Source organism: Colobus angolensis, unplaced genomic scaffold (assembly GCF_000951035.1).
Source record: "Colobus angolensis palliatus isolate OR3802 unplaced genomic scaffold, Cang.pa_1.0 Scaffold79, whole genome shotgun sequence".
NCBI classification, from domain to species: Eukaryota; Metazoa; Chordata; class Mammalia; order Primates; family Cercopithecidae; genus Colobus; species Colobus angolensis.
The window spans coordinates 1,971,926-1,986,784 of NW_012121709.1; the positions used below are offsets into that span (position 1 = coordinate 1,971,926).

The 14,859-nt window shown below is 55.0% G+C and overlaps 1 protein-coding gene across 2 annotated transcripts in view; it reads right to left on the bottom strand.

Annotated features, from left to right (window-relative positions):
* Positions 1-2,906: 2,906 nt before the first annotated feature.
* Positions 2,907-14,859, bottom strand: part of RBM19 (RNA binding motif protein 19) — a 144,850-nt gene continuing 132,897 nt past the window's right edge. Inside the window, exons 24-25 of one of the 2 annotated variants that reach the window (XM_011928696.1) lie at positions 8,566-8,678; positions 2,907-4,343 (exon numbers count right to left, since the gene is read on the bottom strand). In XM_011928696.1, the coding sequence (XP_011784086.1) occupies positions 8,581-8,678 (98 nt within the window). In that variant the 3' untranslated portion in view covers positions 2,907-4,343; positions 8,566-8,580. Of the gene's footprint in view, positions 4,344-7,384; positions 7,977-8,565; positions 8,679-14,859 lie in introns of those variants that run through there. The other variant, XM_011928695.1, reaches the window with a different exon arrangement.

Genomic DNA, 14,859 nt, shown 5'->3' on the forward strand with positions numbered 1-14,859 from the left:
CTCGGCTCACTGCAACCTCCACCTCCTGGGTTCAAGCGATTCTCCTGCCTCAGCTCCCTGAGTAGCTGGGACTACAGGCATGTGTCACCATGCCCAGCTAACTTTTTGTATTTTTAGTAGAGACGGAATTTCACCATGTTAGCCAGGATGGTCTTGATCTCCTGACTTTGTGATGCACCCACCTTGGCCTCCCAAGGTGCTGGAATTACAGGCATGAGCCACCGTGCCAGGCCTACGTCAGTGTTATTCAAATCGCTGAGGTGTTGGGGGGCAAGAGGAGTCTGGGTGGGGAAGGTCAGGCCCTGCACCCTGACTTGGAACAAAGCAATTCTTGCTTAATCTGTTGAAGACATTTGTTTGGGAAATGTGTTCTGGGGCCAAAGGAGTCTGGAACCATCTAGAAGTGGCTTCAAAATGAACTTGAGGCCAGTGCAGTGGCTCATGCCTATAATCCCAGCACTTTGGGAGGACGAGGTGGGAGGATTACCTGAGGTTAGGAGTTCGTGACCAGTCTGGCCAACATGGCAAAACCTCACCTCTACTAAAAATACAAAACTTAGCCAGGCATGGTGGTGCATGCCTGTAATCTCAGCTACTTGGGAGGCTGAAGTGGGAGGACTGCTTGAACCCAGAGAGGCAGGGGCTGCAGTGAGCTGAGATCACACCATTGCACTCCAGCCTGGGTGACAGAGTGAGACTCCGTCTCAAAAAAAAAAAAAAAAAAATTAACTTGAAATTTTGGAGCTATGAGATTTCCCAGGTCTGTCTACACGGGGCTGTTAGTTCCCATGCTGACTCTTACCTTTCTTTTTTTTCCCTTTTTCTTTTTGGGAGACAGCATCTCACTCCATTGCCCAGGCTAGAGTGCAGTGGTGTGATCATGGCTCACTGCAGCCTCGACCTCCTGGGCTCAAGTGATCCTCCCACCTCAGCCTCCTAAGTAGATGGGACCACAGGCCCACATCACCACAGTGGACTAATTTTAAAAGTTATTTGTAGAGATGGGGGGTCTCCCTATGTTGCCCAGGCTGGTTTCAAACTCCTGGCCTCAAAGTGATCTTCCCACCACAGCCTCCCAAAGTGCTGGGATTACAGGAGTGAAGCATCGAGGCTGGCCCCTCTTGGATTTCTTAACCAAAGAAGGAGAATTTCCCATTATACCTCGGTCCAACCCCCTCTCCTCAACCTGAGACATATCCTCCGGTGTGTTCTCTACCTCTTAGCAGTCACCAGCTTACCGAGTTTAAAGCCAGTTCCTGCTTCCCTCTGAGCCGGCTCTTCCTGCAATGGTCTCAGCACACACTAGCTTCCTTCTTCCCACTGCTTGTGCTAGAGCCAGGGCGCTAGCCTTGGTTGTGCACACCCCACAGCCAAACCTTTAGGCCACTGGCTGCATCTTCAATCTGTCTACAGACTCGGGTCGCCTCACCCCTCCACTGCCACCTCCCTGCTCTGAGTCATCACTTCCCTGCCCTCTTGGCCACCGCAATGGCTTCTGAACACCTGTCCCTGCTTCGGTCCTTGTCCTTCTGCTACTGATCCTCAACATGGTGGCAGACTGGGCCGGCTCTGTTCCCCTCCACGGGCCCAGACTTGACACCCAACCCTGAGCTGTGTTGGCGGCCCCCTGCCCACTCTCCGTGGCTTTTTCTGTGGCCTGGGCTGTCCTCCTCACTCTCCCTTGAGCACACAGAGCTGTCCCCTTCCTCTCGGCTCTGCTCACATGCCACTTCCTCAGGGAGCCCTTCCTTGACCCTGCCAGACATCCCGAGAGAACGGAGCCTCAGCAGTGCCAGGGAAGCAAGCCTCTGTCCACTCGTGTCTGGGTCTCCCCACATTTGACTACCAGGTCCTTGAGGCCAGGGAGTCTTATCTGCTGTGTCCACTCCTGCATTCCCAGCATCATGGCCATGCCTGGTGCACAAAAGCTCAACACACAACACCAGGAGCCTAAGGGTGTTTCAGGTTTGAACCTCTCCCTTAGGCTCCTGGTCTGTATGAGCCCTGGAGGACGAAGACAAGGACTCAGTCTTCAGAAGCGAACTGTCCTGAAGGTGGTCTCAGGGCTGTCCCCATCACCCCACTCTCTACCCTGAAAACCTGTGATGCCTGGGCAATGCCTGGCACTGTCTGTCCACAGCCATAATGAGCTGCCCATGCATGCCCACTGGCCTGGCACTGATGGCATTTGATATTTAAAAACAAAACAAAAAACACACTGGGGGTTCCATTTCAAGCAGGAGCTAAACAGGAGAACCTCATCGGGGTGAGGAGAGACAGCCCTTCACCCACGCTGCCTTGAGGACAGGGCTCGAATCGGCACACATTGGGCCTCCCTCACTGTGAAGAGGAGACAGCAGTCCAGGCCCCGCGGCAGGAGCCAGAGCGCAGGGTGCGCCTCTAAAGCCCGGCATAGGGCCGGGCCTCCTGCATGTGGGAACTGCCCTCACTGCTCTGGGAGGTAGGGGCTTGGGCTTGTGCCGGAGCGCGCTAAGCGTGAGCCTGGTGGCAGCCCTCTGTGCAGTGCCGTCTTGGGAATGTCACCCACCTCTCCATTTCTACATCTCCCATCAACTTCCCTCTCACAGTTGCTAGAAGGACAAAGTGGGGCCACTGATTCCTTCAATGAGTATTTACTAAGCATCTACTCCACGATGCAGCACGCACAAAACAGGCACGGACCCTGCTCTCCTGGGGCTTCCGGTCCAGAGAGAGAGGTCAGACATGAAATAAAAACACAGAAAGTGTTCACAGCTGTAAGGAGCTACGGAGGCGTTCGGTGTGATGAGCGCATGTAACGAGGGGCCTGGGCTTGTCTAGGATGGGGCTTGGGAAAGTCATCCAGGCAAGGTGCCTATTTCAATGGCCTAGGCAGCATGGGTGAATAGATTATTATTATGCGAGTATTCTATTAATCTTTTATTATTAAGATGGCTGAAAAAAATGATTACATATTATTCGTGAAGCTCAGCGGAAGAGAAGCGGGTGGAAAGCTCTAACCCAGGAGGCCACTCTCACAGGATGGGAGGATGGGTTACATTCTGCAAGGTGTACCAAAGGGTTAAAGTCATTTTCATTAAAATTTAAATTTCAGCAGGCGCTCACTCTCCCTTCCCCGTCCTTTGAACGTTTGACTGGCAACCATTTCATATTTCAATCTCGGCAGAACAAATTGAATTAGATGTTGAAACCATGCTCGGCTCTGTTCACCAAAGCCTGCATGCTCTGCTCACACTAATCCTTTCCTAGACACTGCGGAGCACAGACGGGCGCTGCGAGAGACGGCCCTGCACAAAAGACAAAAAAAGACCAAGGCGGCAGGAGAAGGAGAGGAGGAAAAACAAGCAGGCAGAGGCGGCTGGAAATTGTCTTCCACCCGATGCATGGGGCTTAAAGCCTAGGAGACGGAGCCTGTGTCCACCCAGCAGGGAAGGCCCGTGTGGAGGCACACAGGGCGACTCGAGTTTCTGTCTTGTGTCTGGGGCACCCAGCACAGTGCCTTGCACACAGCAGATGCCCAGCAGGTGTCTGATGGATGAATGAATGAATGAGGGAGGAGACTCACTCCATCAGCCCGTGCCTGTGGCCCGTGCCCGCTCCTCCCCTCTGCAGAGTGGGCCCGGCTATTCTCACCCTCACAACTTTCTGTGACGTGACATCATGCTGAGCTCAGTGGCTTCGTGGCTCTCCAGCCCCCGTGCCCAGTGCAAACCAGCGGAGGATGCCCCCTCCAGTTTCTGGGGAGGAAACAGGCAGACCTCCGGGCCTGGCCTGGGATCCCATTGGCACCCCAGGATCACCCCATGTTTGCTGGCTCTTTCTTTAAACTGTGTAAGTCTGTGGAATGACCTAGAGGTGCTGACCCAGGGGCCCCGGAGTCTGGTTTTCAGAAGAGACAGTTCCGCTACTGTGGCCACGGAGTCCTTACCCACGTGACACCCCCAGTTGAAAGGGTTAGGAACAGGCTGGGTGTGGTGGCTCACACCTGTAATCTCAGCACTTTGGGAGGCCGAGGTGGGTGGATCACTTGAGGCTGGGAGTTCGAGACCAGTCTGGTCCACATGGTGAAACCTTGCCTCTACTAAAAATACAAAAAATTAGCCAGGCGTGGTGGCTCACATCTGTAGTCCCCACATTTTGGGAGGCCGAGGCAGGTGGATCACTCGAGGTCAGGAATTCGAGACCAGCCTGGTCTACATGGTGAAACCCCGTCTCTACAAAAAATACAAACAATTAGCTGGGCGTGGTAGTGCACACCTGTAATCCCAGCTACTTGGGAGGCTGAGGCGGGAGAATTGCTTGAACCAGGGAGGTGAGCCCAGATCACACTACTGCACTCCAGCCTGGGGAACAGAGTGAGAATTTGTCTCCAAAAAAAAAAAAAAAAAAGAAAGGGTTAGGAACACACACACAAACATAGCAACAGACAGGCAGCTGCTCCTGGTGGGGTGTTCAGCTGTTTCCCAACAACCACTGGCCCATCTGGGCTTGAACTTTGCTTCTGTGCAAGAATAGCCAGGTGCACAATGTGCTGGTTTGCCTACTGGGGCCAGTGGGCAGGGGGGCACCTCCTACAGGCTCCTTCCTGGAACATGGGCTCCTCCCCAACATGGCGCAGTGCTCTGTGAGTCCCTATCCTGCTCCAGCCTCTGGACGTGGGCCCAGCTGGCCTGACATCTGCTGGGTGCAGCCCAACAAGCTTGCCTTGTTTTGAAGTTATTTTCACAATAATGATGGCAACTACCATTACTAAGCACTCACCAGGCATGACACAGTCTGCTGACTACTTTCCATTCATGACCTTCTGTTTCTGTCTTAACCAATCCAATGAGGCAGGAATTCCTGGACCCATTTGAAAGACATGGAATGCAAGGCCTGGAGACACTGAGAGCCTAGAGATTCTAATGCAGGCCTTTGGAGTCAGGGCCCGTGCGTTCCGCTCTCGTCCTCCCGTCCCCACTGTCTCTCACTCCTGTCCCTCACCCCTGTCTGTTCTCCAGGACCTGTCTGACCACCCATCTCCCTCCTGCAGTCTGACTGTGTGCATCCTACAGTAGAGATACCAGGGCCCTCCTCACCCATCCACGGGTGGACCCTTGGTGAAGACGTCACAGGGGACAGAGGGAGAAGGCGGGATGCCTGGAGTTTCTCTTCTACCAGCCTTCCGGGTGCCCGCTAGTGCTCATCGTTGGCCAAACTGAATACAAGCCTCTTGACAAGGGGGCTTCAGAGATGCAGCTCAAGGGGCCAGGCCCCTGAGACCCACAGCGGGTGGGAGACGGACCTGAGGACAGCAGATGCGGGTCTAGCCAGCCCCCAACTCTGGAAACAGCCTATCTCTGTTCCTCCCAGGTAACTGAGCCGTGTTCTGAACACCGGGTCACAGGCCTTGTCCAGATGTGTGCCTCTGGCTTTTCTGAGGCATGTGTCCCACTGATCTCCCACCCCCTGTGTCCCTTTGGCCCCTCTGGCCTCTTGGTGTCACCTCTCCTTTCCCAGGCATGTGCTCTGGTCCAGCCTGTCATGGTTCTCTTTCCTGGCTCTCTGGTGACCACATCGGCAGGGGACGGGTCACAGCCCCTCTGAGATGTGGCTGAGCCAGTTTCCTGCCCCCTGCAGCAGTCCTGACCTGGGTCAGGAGGTTCACCGCCCTGGAGCAGTACTCCTTCCTCAGTGCCACCTTGGTGGGTTATTTCTGGAATTTCTCTCCCAGATCTTCTGGGTGTCTGGGTCTACCAACGTCCCATCATTGCTTCAAACACAACCAAAGCTGCCTTTCAGAAAGCTTCCGTGTCCCCCTCCCAGTGACAGCGGGGACTGTCAGTCCCTTCCTGCCTTGGCTTGAAGGCTGAGTGTCTTCCAGTTCAACTCCCACACGCCGGTCGGAGGAATTTCTCGTAAGACGCTTTCACCAGTCCCTCCCCTCCAAAGGAAGCAAACCATCCAGCTCACGGATCAGTCAGGCCACACTGGCGGCATGAGGACAGCTGAGCCGGAGGAGAGGAGATGAGGGTGCAGTCTGGTGGGCGCGGCAAGAAAGGGCACCCGGAGATCTCTGTGGGAGTGGACTCCACTATTCCTGTGTGCTTACAGATCTGCCCCTTCCAAACAGCGAGTGCCTGGGGCAGGGGTGCAGAGGCCAGCCTCAGTATATGGTCTCCAGGCTGCCTCACTCTGCACTGCCAATTCCGGGCCAAGCCTGGAGAGAGGCTGGAAGCTCTCCTCCTCTTGCCACTTTTCATTCTCCTGTAGTTCCTGAACCTCCCCCAGCTCACCGGCTTTTTCTTTTGGCCACAGGGAAGGCAGTGACGCAGGAAGGGTCGGACAGCCCTGATTCCCATCATTCCACTGTGTGAGCTCCGGCAGGGGCCTGAAGCTGCCTGGGCCTGAGGACGCTTTTGTCACGGAGATGCTACTTGGATCACCCCATTTTAAAGATGAGGAGACTGAAGACTCAGCAGGTTAAGTCACTTGCCCAGGCTCATGAGGCTGGAGAGTGGTAGATTGTTGTCGAACCCATGTTTGTTCATCCCACACCAAGCCCTGGACGATGCTGAATCCTGCTCTGGGGGGAGGTTCTAGAAGCATCCTCTGGGCCAGTTAAGTCGGTGCCCAAAGACGCCTGCTTCTGCCCCAGGCCCGTGGGTCTACACCTGATATTTGGTGACCAGCCGGCCATACCCGCTGGCTTTGGTGTTGTGGAAATGTGAGTACAAATTGTATAGACAAGAAGGTTCAGCCAGAAGGAACCAGGTGCTGTCGAACAGGACATGATCCAGCTCATGGATCTGAGCAGTGGGAAGGCATGGGGTAGGTTCTCCAGCCCTATAATTCCGCACGATTCACAGCAACTTGGGAGCCTGGTCACCTGAGGGTTGGCCTGGGTGTGGTTTAACAGAGACCTCACCATTCAGCCCCACATCCAGAAGGCTGTGGTCAATGTGGCTCTATGAGCCACCCCACTACAAAAGCTGGAGAATGTGGCTGGGTGTGATGGCTCACATCTGTACAGCACTTTGGGAGGCTAAGGTGGGAGGACCACTTGAGGCTGCAGTGAGCTATGATCATGCCACTGCACCTTGTCTCTAAAAAAAAAAAAAAGCAAAGGGCTGGGGAACGAGTCATTCTGTCTCTTCTGTTACCACGAATTCTCAGGGATGAGCTTCTAGCCTGCCCTAGAAGACACGAGGCACACGCTTGGTCTTGCAGGCTGCCAGCTCTGCGTGGCTTTGCCTGGGCTCTGGGCCACTCTGAAAACTGGATGGAGACCGGAACCTCATCCTCACCAAAATGCACAGACCACGCTTTATGCACAGAGTCTGAAGATTCCCACACTCTCACTTGGAGCCCCACCCAGTGATTCTAAATGAAGAAGCAACAAAAGTGCTGATGAGAATCTTCTCTGCGCTTTACTTGGCTTGACTCACTTAACTCTGGCACTGTCTATCTGAGGTAGGCACAATTATCACCCCCGTTTCCTAGGGAGAAAAACGGAGGCTCAGGCAGGACGTCATTAGTCTGAGGTCACACCTCGGGGAATGGCAATGCCTGGATTCAGACCGCAGTCAGACGCAGTGCAGTTCTTGCTCTGCCCTCTCCATCCTGCCCTCTGGCTGGTGCTGGCACAGACCCTTCCAGGCAGGAGGCTGCATCTCAGGCTGGAGAAAATGTGAACACGGGTGCCTGAGAGAAGCCTGAGGATGCTGTTGGCCAGCGGAGAGGACCTTGACGCATTTCACAGGGCTCTGGGCCCATGAGCAGAACGCATCCGCCATGAGTGACATCGTTCAGCTCAGCCGGGGAGCCTGGCATCTAGGCTTGGAGCTCGATGCTTCATGAGCTGCTGGGAGGCGCCCTGGGTGACTGAACCAGGGCTCGTGGTCCCAAGTGATGAGGATGGGGCAGGACAGAGACCAAGTCCCAAGCTGTGAACAGTCCCTTGGAAAGCCATAGGTGGGAATTCTAGCTCAGCAGCCCTGGAGAGAGAGTAAGAACCAGGTTCAGCATCATGCTCGGCGCTCTTCATGCATTATTGCGTTTATTTCTCTCTAAAACCTTATGAGGTAAGAACTAGCTAGCAAGGGGGAATGCTGGGCCCTGGGAGATAAGGAAACTGGGCCAGGGTCTCCCAGCTTGAGCTTGGAGATGGGGTTTCATGTCCAGGCAGCCTGATGCCAGAGAGCTGGCCCTCGTCCCCTCGCTCTCCTGGGTTGGGGACAGGGGGAGCAGGGGTCCTCGCTCCCTGTGCAGCTGTCCCCAAGTCTCTCTTCCTAACGTGGCTCCTCCCTTGCACTCCCACACTCCCTGCTCCCTTGCGCTCTTCCGTATCCGCCACAGAGCAGGTGTGCAGTCAGTGTCTGCTAGAATGTGTCACTGGTGAAACCCAGGATGCCTGGGCTGTTGGGCAGTGGCCTGAGGCCTTCCTCATCCCCTATCCCCTCCGACCTTAGACTAGGGCAGGGTGGGGCTCCCTGCCGCTCCCCGCCCCACCCCCCCAGCCCACATGGTGGGGAGTGCAGAAGCTGGAGCGGCTGTCCGGGTCCCCAGGGCCCCAGAGCCACGCACCCTCTCAGCGCCAGCTCACAGCTGAAGGGTCTGCTCCTCGCTGTCGCTGTCACTGCCTTCCAGCTGCTCCAGGATCTCGTCCAACACCACAGACCGCTTTTTCTTCGGGGGCTCTGTGGGAGCCCAGATGGCAAGAGAGGAGAAAAGAACAGCCGAGAGGGTTGGGAGGCAGGAAGAGAGAAATGACAGAGGAAGGAGGGAGAGGGGAGAGATGAGCAGAACAAGGGTGCAGGGAGACAGAAAAGCAGTGAGAAAATGCGAGAGAGGGAAGTGGGGGGACAGTGGAGGGAGAGAAGATACAGAGGTGGGGGAGAGAGGATGGGGCAATGAAGAAAGACAAGGAGTAGGGGAGAGAATCAAAGGGGGAATGAGCAGGAGAGAGAAACACTAGGGTTAGTCTCAGCATCGCCATGGCGGGGCTGCCTCCCTCGCACTCCCAGAAACTCTCCTGCTTCCCTGGCCATCCCCTCCCCATCTTCCAGCCACAGGGGAAAGGATTCCCTCGAGAAAAAAGAGGGAGGGGGGGTCTCCTGTGCTACTTCCTCAGAGCAGGTCAGAGCTTGGTTTGGAGGAAGCTGAAACCCTTCAGAGAGGCTGAGCCAAGCAGTGGGCCACGGCTGGCGAGACAAGTAGAAGCTGTTTCTGTTTTCCTGGAGGCCAGGCTAATGGTGTAGTACATGGCTGGCATAGAGCAGGTGCTCAGTAAGTGGTGGGTGAATAGAACAGATGCAAAGCTCAAGGATTCCAGAGAAGGCATGGAGGGAATGACAATTAGAGGTGGCTTTGAAGAGGGGGACTATTTGACTTGGGTTTTGAAGAATGCAGAGGAGTTTTCTGTGAGGAGAGGGAATTCAGGGTCATGAAGAAAAGCATGGCAGTAGGAAAGGGCACTACGGGCTCAGTCCCACAAGCACCTCCTAATTAGGTACCATCATGAGCCACTGCTCCACTCCTGTCAGCAACCCCACAGGCAGGTGGTATGCAGGTGGCGGAACTGAGGCACGGACAGGCAGGCCTGAGGTCACCCAGCTAGCAAACGGTGGAGCCAGGATTCGAACCCCAGTCACACCTAAACCCACAGTCTTTCTGCTTTTCATGGAAGTCTTGGGTGCTGGGCAGAGAACTCCAAGGGGATCAATGGTGGCAGGAGAGGATGTGTGGGGTCACTTGGCCCTCCAGGAAAAGAGTCAGGCTGGGATCCAGGCTGGCGTCCTCTGCCAGTCCCTCTGCTAGTCTAACCACTAGTCAATGGGCAGCCTCGCTCACAGATAAGGCTTGATTTGTACAGAGGCAGTGTAAAGAGGCTGTCCAAATCTCCTGCCCTTCCATGGCTCAAACATCTCCCCGAATAAATCACCCTGAGGCCCTTTACCTCTATCTCTCCATAGGCTGTGAGCTCCCTAGAGCTCACAGAGGTGGCCTAGCCTTTTCTACCGAGACCTCCCCAGGGCCAGCATAGTGCTTGGCCAAGAGATGAGGACTTGGTTTCCCTTTGTGTGTTCCTGGGAGAGTGATTTTACCTCTCTGAGACTGTTTCTTCAATCTCATCCCTCCCAAATCAATTCAAACATTGACCTCATTTCTCTTCATCTCCATGGCTGTACCCCAATCCAAGTACCTCTCAGCCCCTCACTAGGGATCCCCCTCCCACCGAGGGATCCCTCTAAACCATGTGTGTCAGATGTACCACTCCCTAAGAAAGCCCCAAGTTCCTCTGGAGGCATCACTGGAGCTGGCCCACCTCCCCCTGCTCAAGACCCAGATCTCCCTCTCCCTCTACCCCTGAGCTCCAATGCCACCCCACCCCCTGGCACTTTTTATCATCCACACTGCCGCAGGCCTTTCTCTGTGTGGGATGTTGTCTCACTCACTGCTGTGTCCCTAGCCTTAGTACACTGCCTGGCACCCAGTGAGTGCTTGTGAAATACCCCAGAAAGGGGAATGAGCAGACGGAGCAAGGGTGAGAGAGATGGCAGAGCCTGCCCCATGGCGAGGGTGCGGAAGGTGCGGGAGGTGCCCACCTGCCTGCCACCTGGGAGCCTCAAGGCCTGGCAGCTGTACCCATCATTGTTACGAAAAGGGAGAGGGGACAGGGTGGGCTGGGGTGGTGGGGGCTGGTGGCCTGGGGTTCAGATGCCGGCTTCCCCTCCTTCCTTACGCCCTCCTAGACACTCTTGGTAATCGCCAGTCCTGGAGGTGTACAATGGCCTCTGGAAATTGAATTTGTGGGCAGGTAATAGGAGCTGGAAAATAGAAACGTAACACAACAGGGCCTGCAGGCAATCGCTGGCGCCCCTCTCATCTGCTAACATGGGTTGGGGTGGCAGCTCACTCCTGGGGCGGGGGTCCCTGCCTTCCTGGGACAGGCCTGGCCTGGGGTCTAAGGGATGGCCAGCAGTGGCGGCATGGGATATTTTCTTCTTTCCCATATCCTGACAACTTGGAGGGACAGGCGAGGGGCAAGTTCTCCCCCCTTCCATTGTGTCGGCTCAACCTTTAAGATATACCCGGACTTGGGGCGCTTCTTCCCTGTGCTCCTGCACCCCTGGGCCGTGCCACCAATTGCCTCTGGCTTCCTCTGCCCTCCCTCCCAGGAGTCCGGTCTTGAATGGCAGCCAGAGGGAGCTTGTTAAATCCTCCATCACGGCATGCTGCTCCTTTGCTCAAGCCTCCAGGGGCACCATCTCACCTAGGGAAAAGCTAAAGCTGTCACGTTGGCTGCCAGGGCCACTGAGCAGGCTGCACCCCTCTCTGCTTCCCTCCCACTCTGCTCAGGCACTCGGACCCCTTCCTGCCTCCTGGCTTCCAGCACTCCCACCTCAGGGCCTTGCACCTGCTGTTCCCTTGGTCTGGAATGCTCTTCCTCCACGGAGCCACTCAGGGGCCTTACCTTTTCAGTGAAGCTTCCCTCCTTATTGAAAATCTCAAGTCCTCCAGAGTGCCCTGACGTACACTTCCTAATCCCTTTCCTGTCCATTTCCCCCACGGCATGTCTCCCAGTCTCACCGTGTGTCATAATTCCACTTTACTATCTGTCTTCTTGGCTGGAACGTCAAGGAGGGCAAGGGTTTCTGTCTGTTTTGTCCACTGTTCCATTCCCAATGCCCAGAACTGTGCCTGGCACATAGTAGATGCTCAATAAAAGTGTGCTGAGAGACTGAGGGAGTGAATGATAGGGAAACTTGAGGGTCAAGGAATGTAGGTTGCTGAAGGACAAACAGCAGCAGAGATGAGGCCAAGAACAGTTGTTCAGAGCCTTCGTTCATGCTCTCATTCCCTCACACGACAGAGACACCTGCAGCACCTGCTCTGGGTCAGGCATGGTGGGGAACAAGCCTGGTTTGGCCCCACCTAAGGCTCTCTGGTCTGGCAGGGGGAGATGGAGAAAGAACCAGATAGTTGTGCCTCAATTTCTAACCTGTAAAATGGGAATACTAGGGGTTGTGGTGGGGCTGAAATGAGTAAAAAGGGCAATGCCTGGCTCCTGGTTAGGGCTCAGTCGATGGTGCTGAGACCAACACCTGTGTTACTATTATTGATAGGAAAGGTGTTGATTTCGTGTCTCTCCTGGCCACTGGGGCAGTGAGAGCTCACAGGGTGGGGGCTCTGACACGGAGGCTGACTTATGATACATGAGCAGTACACAGCTGGCAGGTAAAGGAATGAGATGATTTGGTTCATCAAGGCCAAAGGAAGTGTGAGCCCTGCCTTCTCGGTTTGCACACTGGAAACAGGGGCATCTGCTGACTCACTGTGGGGCAAGGGACGTGGAAGGCACAATGGTGACAGGCAACTCCATGGCTATGGGAGTCACATGATCTGAGGTTCTAGCTTAGCCACTGACCAGCCAAGTGACCATGGGACAGTCACTTCAGCTCTCTGGGCCTCGGCTTCCTGACTATACAGTGGGGACAGAAATAGGGGACATCTCAACAGGCAGCTATAAAGACGATCAGGTTCACGGGTGGGGCCTGGGATGCCCAGGGGCCCACTACTCAGGAGCCATTACTGTGCTCCTGGGCCGGGCATATCTGCCAGGGTTCAGGCTGGGCCCCCAACTGCCCCCCTGGAGGATGTGTCAGGCCCTGAGTTCCCACCAAATGACACCCCGCACCTCCCGCCGGCCCTGCTTCCTTGAGGAGCACCGTTTGCAGGGAACAGCTGCTGAAATCCCACTTCCCCGACATCAAAAGCCTCAGTGGGTTTTCACCAAACAAACATAATGCAGAACCGGAGAAAGGTGTAAAATAAATAAACGAAACAAGCTGTGCATTTTCTTTCAGTATTACAGCTGCACCCGAAGATAAACAACAAGTGAATGTCACCAAACATCAATACCCGAGAAATTAACTTGACAAAAAGCTCAGCCGTCCCCCGACAACCCCCCAGTCCTGCCCCCCTCCCCCCAACCTCCGACTACCATTTTTGCATTTCTGGAGTTCCCACCTAATGATTTTATTTTTCAATTAATTCCTTGACAGAATGCCAGCCTGTGTCTCTCCCTTCCCTGGTTGGCGCTGTCGGCCCTGCATGGGAGGCACAGGCAGGCAGGGAGAAAGGCGCAGGCAGGGAGAAAGGCGCGGGCGGGGGTGTGTGGGGAGGACAAGAGAAAGCGCTTCTTGGGGTTTTGTTCCAGAAACAGACGTTGAGGAAAGGCAAGCCGGGGAAGAAGAGCGTGGCTGATAAGAGGAGAAGGGAGTTCTGAAAGGAACCCTGGGAAGAGGCAGGCATGAACAGCTTGGGGAGGGGAAAAGCGCTGGGCCAGGAAGCCCAGGGCTGGATTCTGAGTGGAGAGGCCTGAGGTGCAGGATGGAGGGTGCTAGATGCGGGGTGCTGGGTGGGTGAGCTGCCAGGATGAAACCCTGCTGCTCCTGGCTGGGCAACCTTGGGTAAGTTGCTTCACCTCTCTGGGCTCCTCTCAGTTTCTGCAGTTACTGAATGGTGATGAAATGTACACGCCTAGGGTGTGTAAGGGTATTAAAAGAATGAATATATGTATGTAAGGCCTTCACAATAGTGCCGAGCACACGGCAAGAATGTCAATACAAGTTGGTCATTCTTACTGCTATTGATGGAATCTGTTACTGAGAACGTGAGGGTGGGCCACTCCCCTCCTCTATAACACGAGGATGGCAACAGCAGCTCTGGACTCTTGTCTCAAAAAAAAAAATGACCAAGGGGATGCAGGAGGGCCTCCCACTGTGGGCCCACATTGGAGCATCTGGATTTGCTGACATGATTTGCCATGAATAAAGAAATCAGTGACTAATGTTCAAAAACAGGGAGATGCTACATGACAATCTGCACCTCTAGTTTCTCTTGAACCTGGAATGGCTAACCTGTGAGTGTGGCAGACCTGTCCCCTCCCTGCCTACAGGTAACTGACAAGGCTGTGTACTAGCTGCCCCTGGAGACCGGAGGCCTCACTTACGGGAGCTTTTCTACCTGTTCCTGGAGGCTCCCAAGTTGCTACTTCCCGAGACAGAGGATAAGCAAGGCTTTGACAAACTCCGCAAAGTCGGAGACAGAACTGACTCCAAGAGGCCGGGGGGAAGGGCAGGGGCCGGGGGCACAGGAGGGCAAGGGGAGGAAGGAGGATGGGGCAGTGTGGAGGCCAGAATGAGGCACCACAGTCTTCAGACTCAGTGGTGTGCAGTCCCGGGCTGCTGGGGGACACCAGGCACCTGTAGCTCCCACCCTTGGGGAGTATGAAGGTGTCACAGTATGGGTACCGCAGGGGGCTGGCCTGGCTTGGGAGGCTGCCTGCTCTGGAAGCCTGGCTGAGCCAGATCCCCACCCTCAGCTGCTGGTGCCTGTGCCTGGGTCTCTACCCGTCCTCCCTGGCTTCAGATCTTGCAGCCCCCATGGGCAGAGCTCTCCTACCCAGATGGGTCTGCATCTCAGGGCTCTGTGTACAGCAGGCACACATTAGATATGCACAGAATAAAGGGTACTCTTCAGGAGATTGGCCTGGCCCCTAAGACCAAGCCAATGGCCCTTTATGGATACAGGAGGCTGTTTTAGGGGTTGTGCCTTTTTTTTTTTTTTTTTAATTAATAGACAGAATCTCACTCTGTTGCCCAGGTGAGTGCAGTGCCATGATCTCAGCTCACTGCAACCTCTGCTTTCCGGGTTCGAGTGATTCTTGTGCTCAGCCTCCCAAGTAGCTGGGATTACAGGCATGCACCACCAGGCCCAACTAATTTTTGTATTTTTAGTAGAATCGAGATTTCACCATGCTGGCCAGGCTAGTCTTGAACTCATGAGCTCAAGCGATCCACCCGCCTTGGCCTC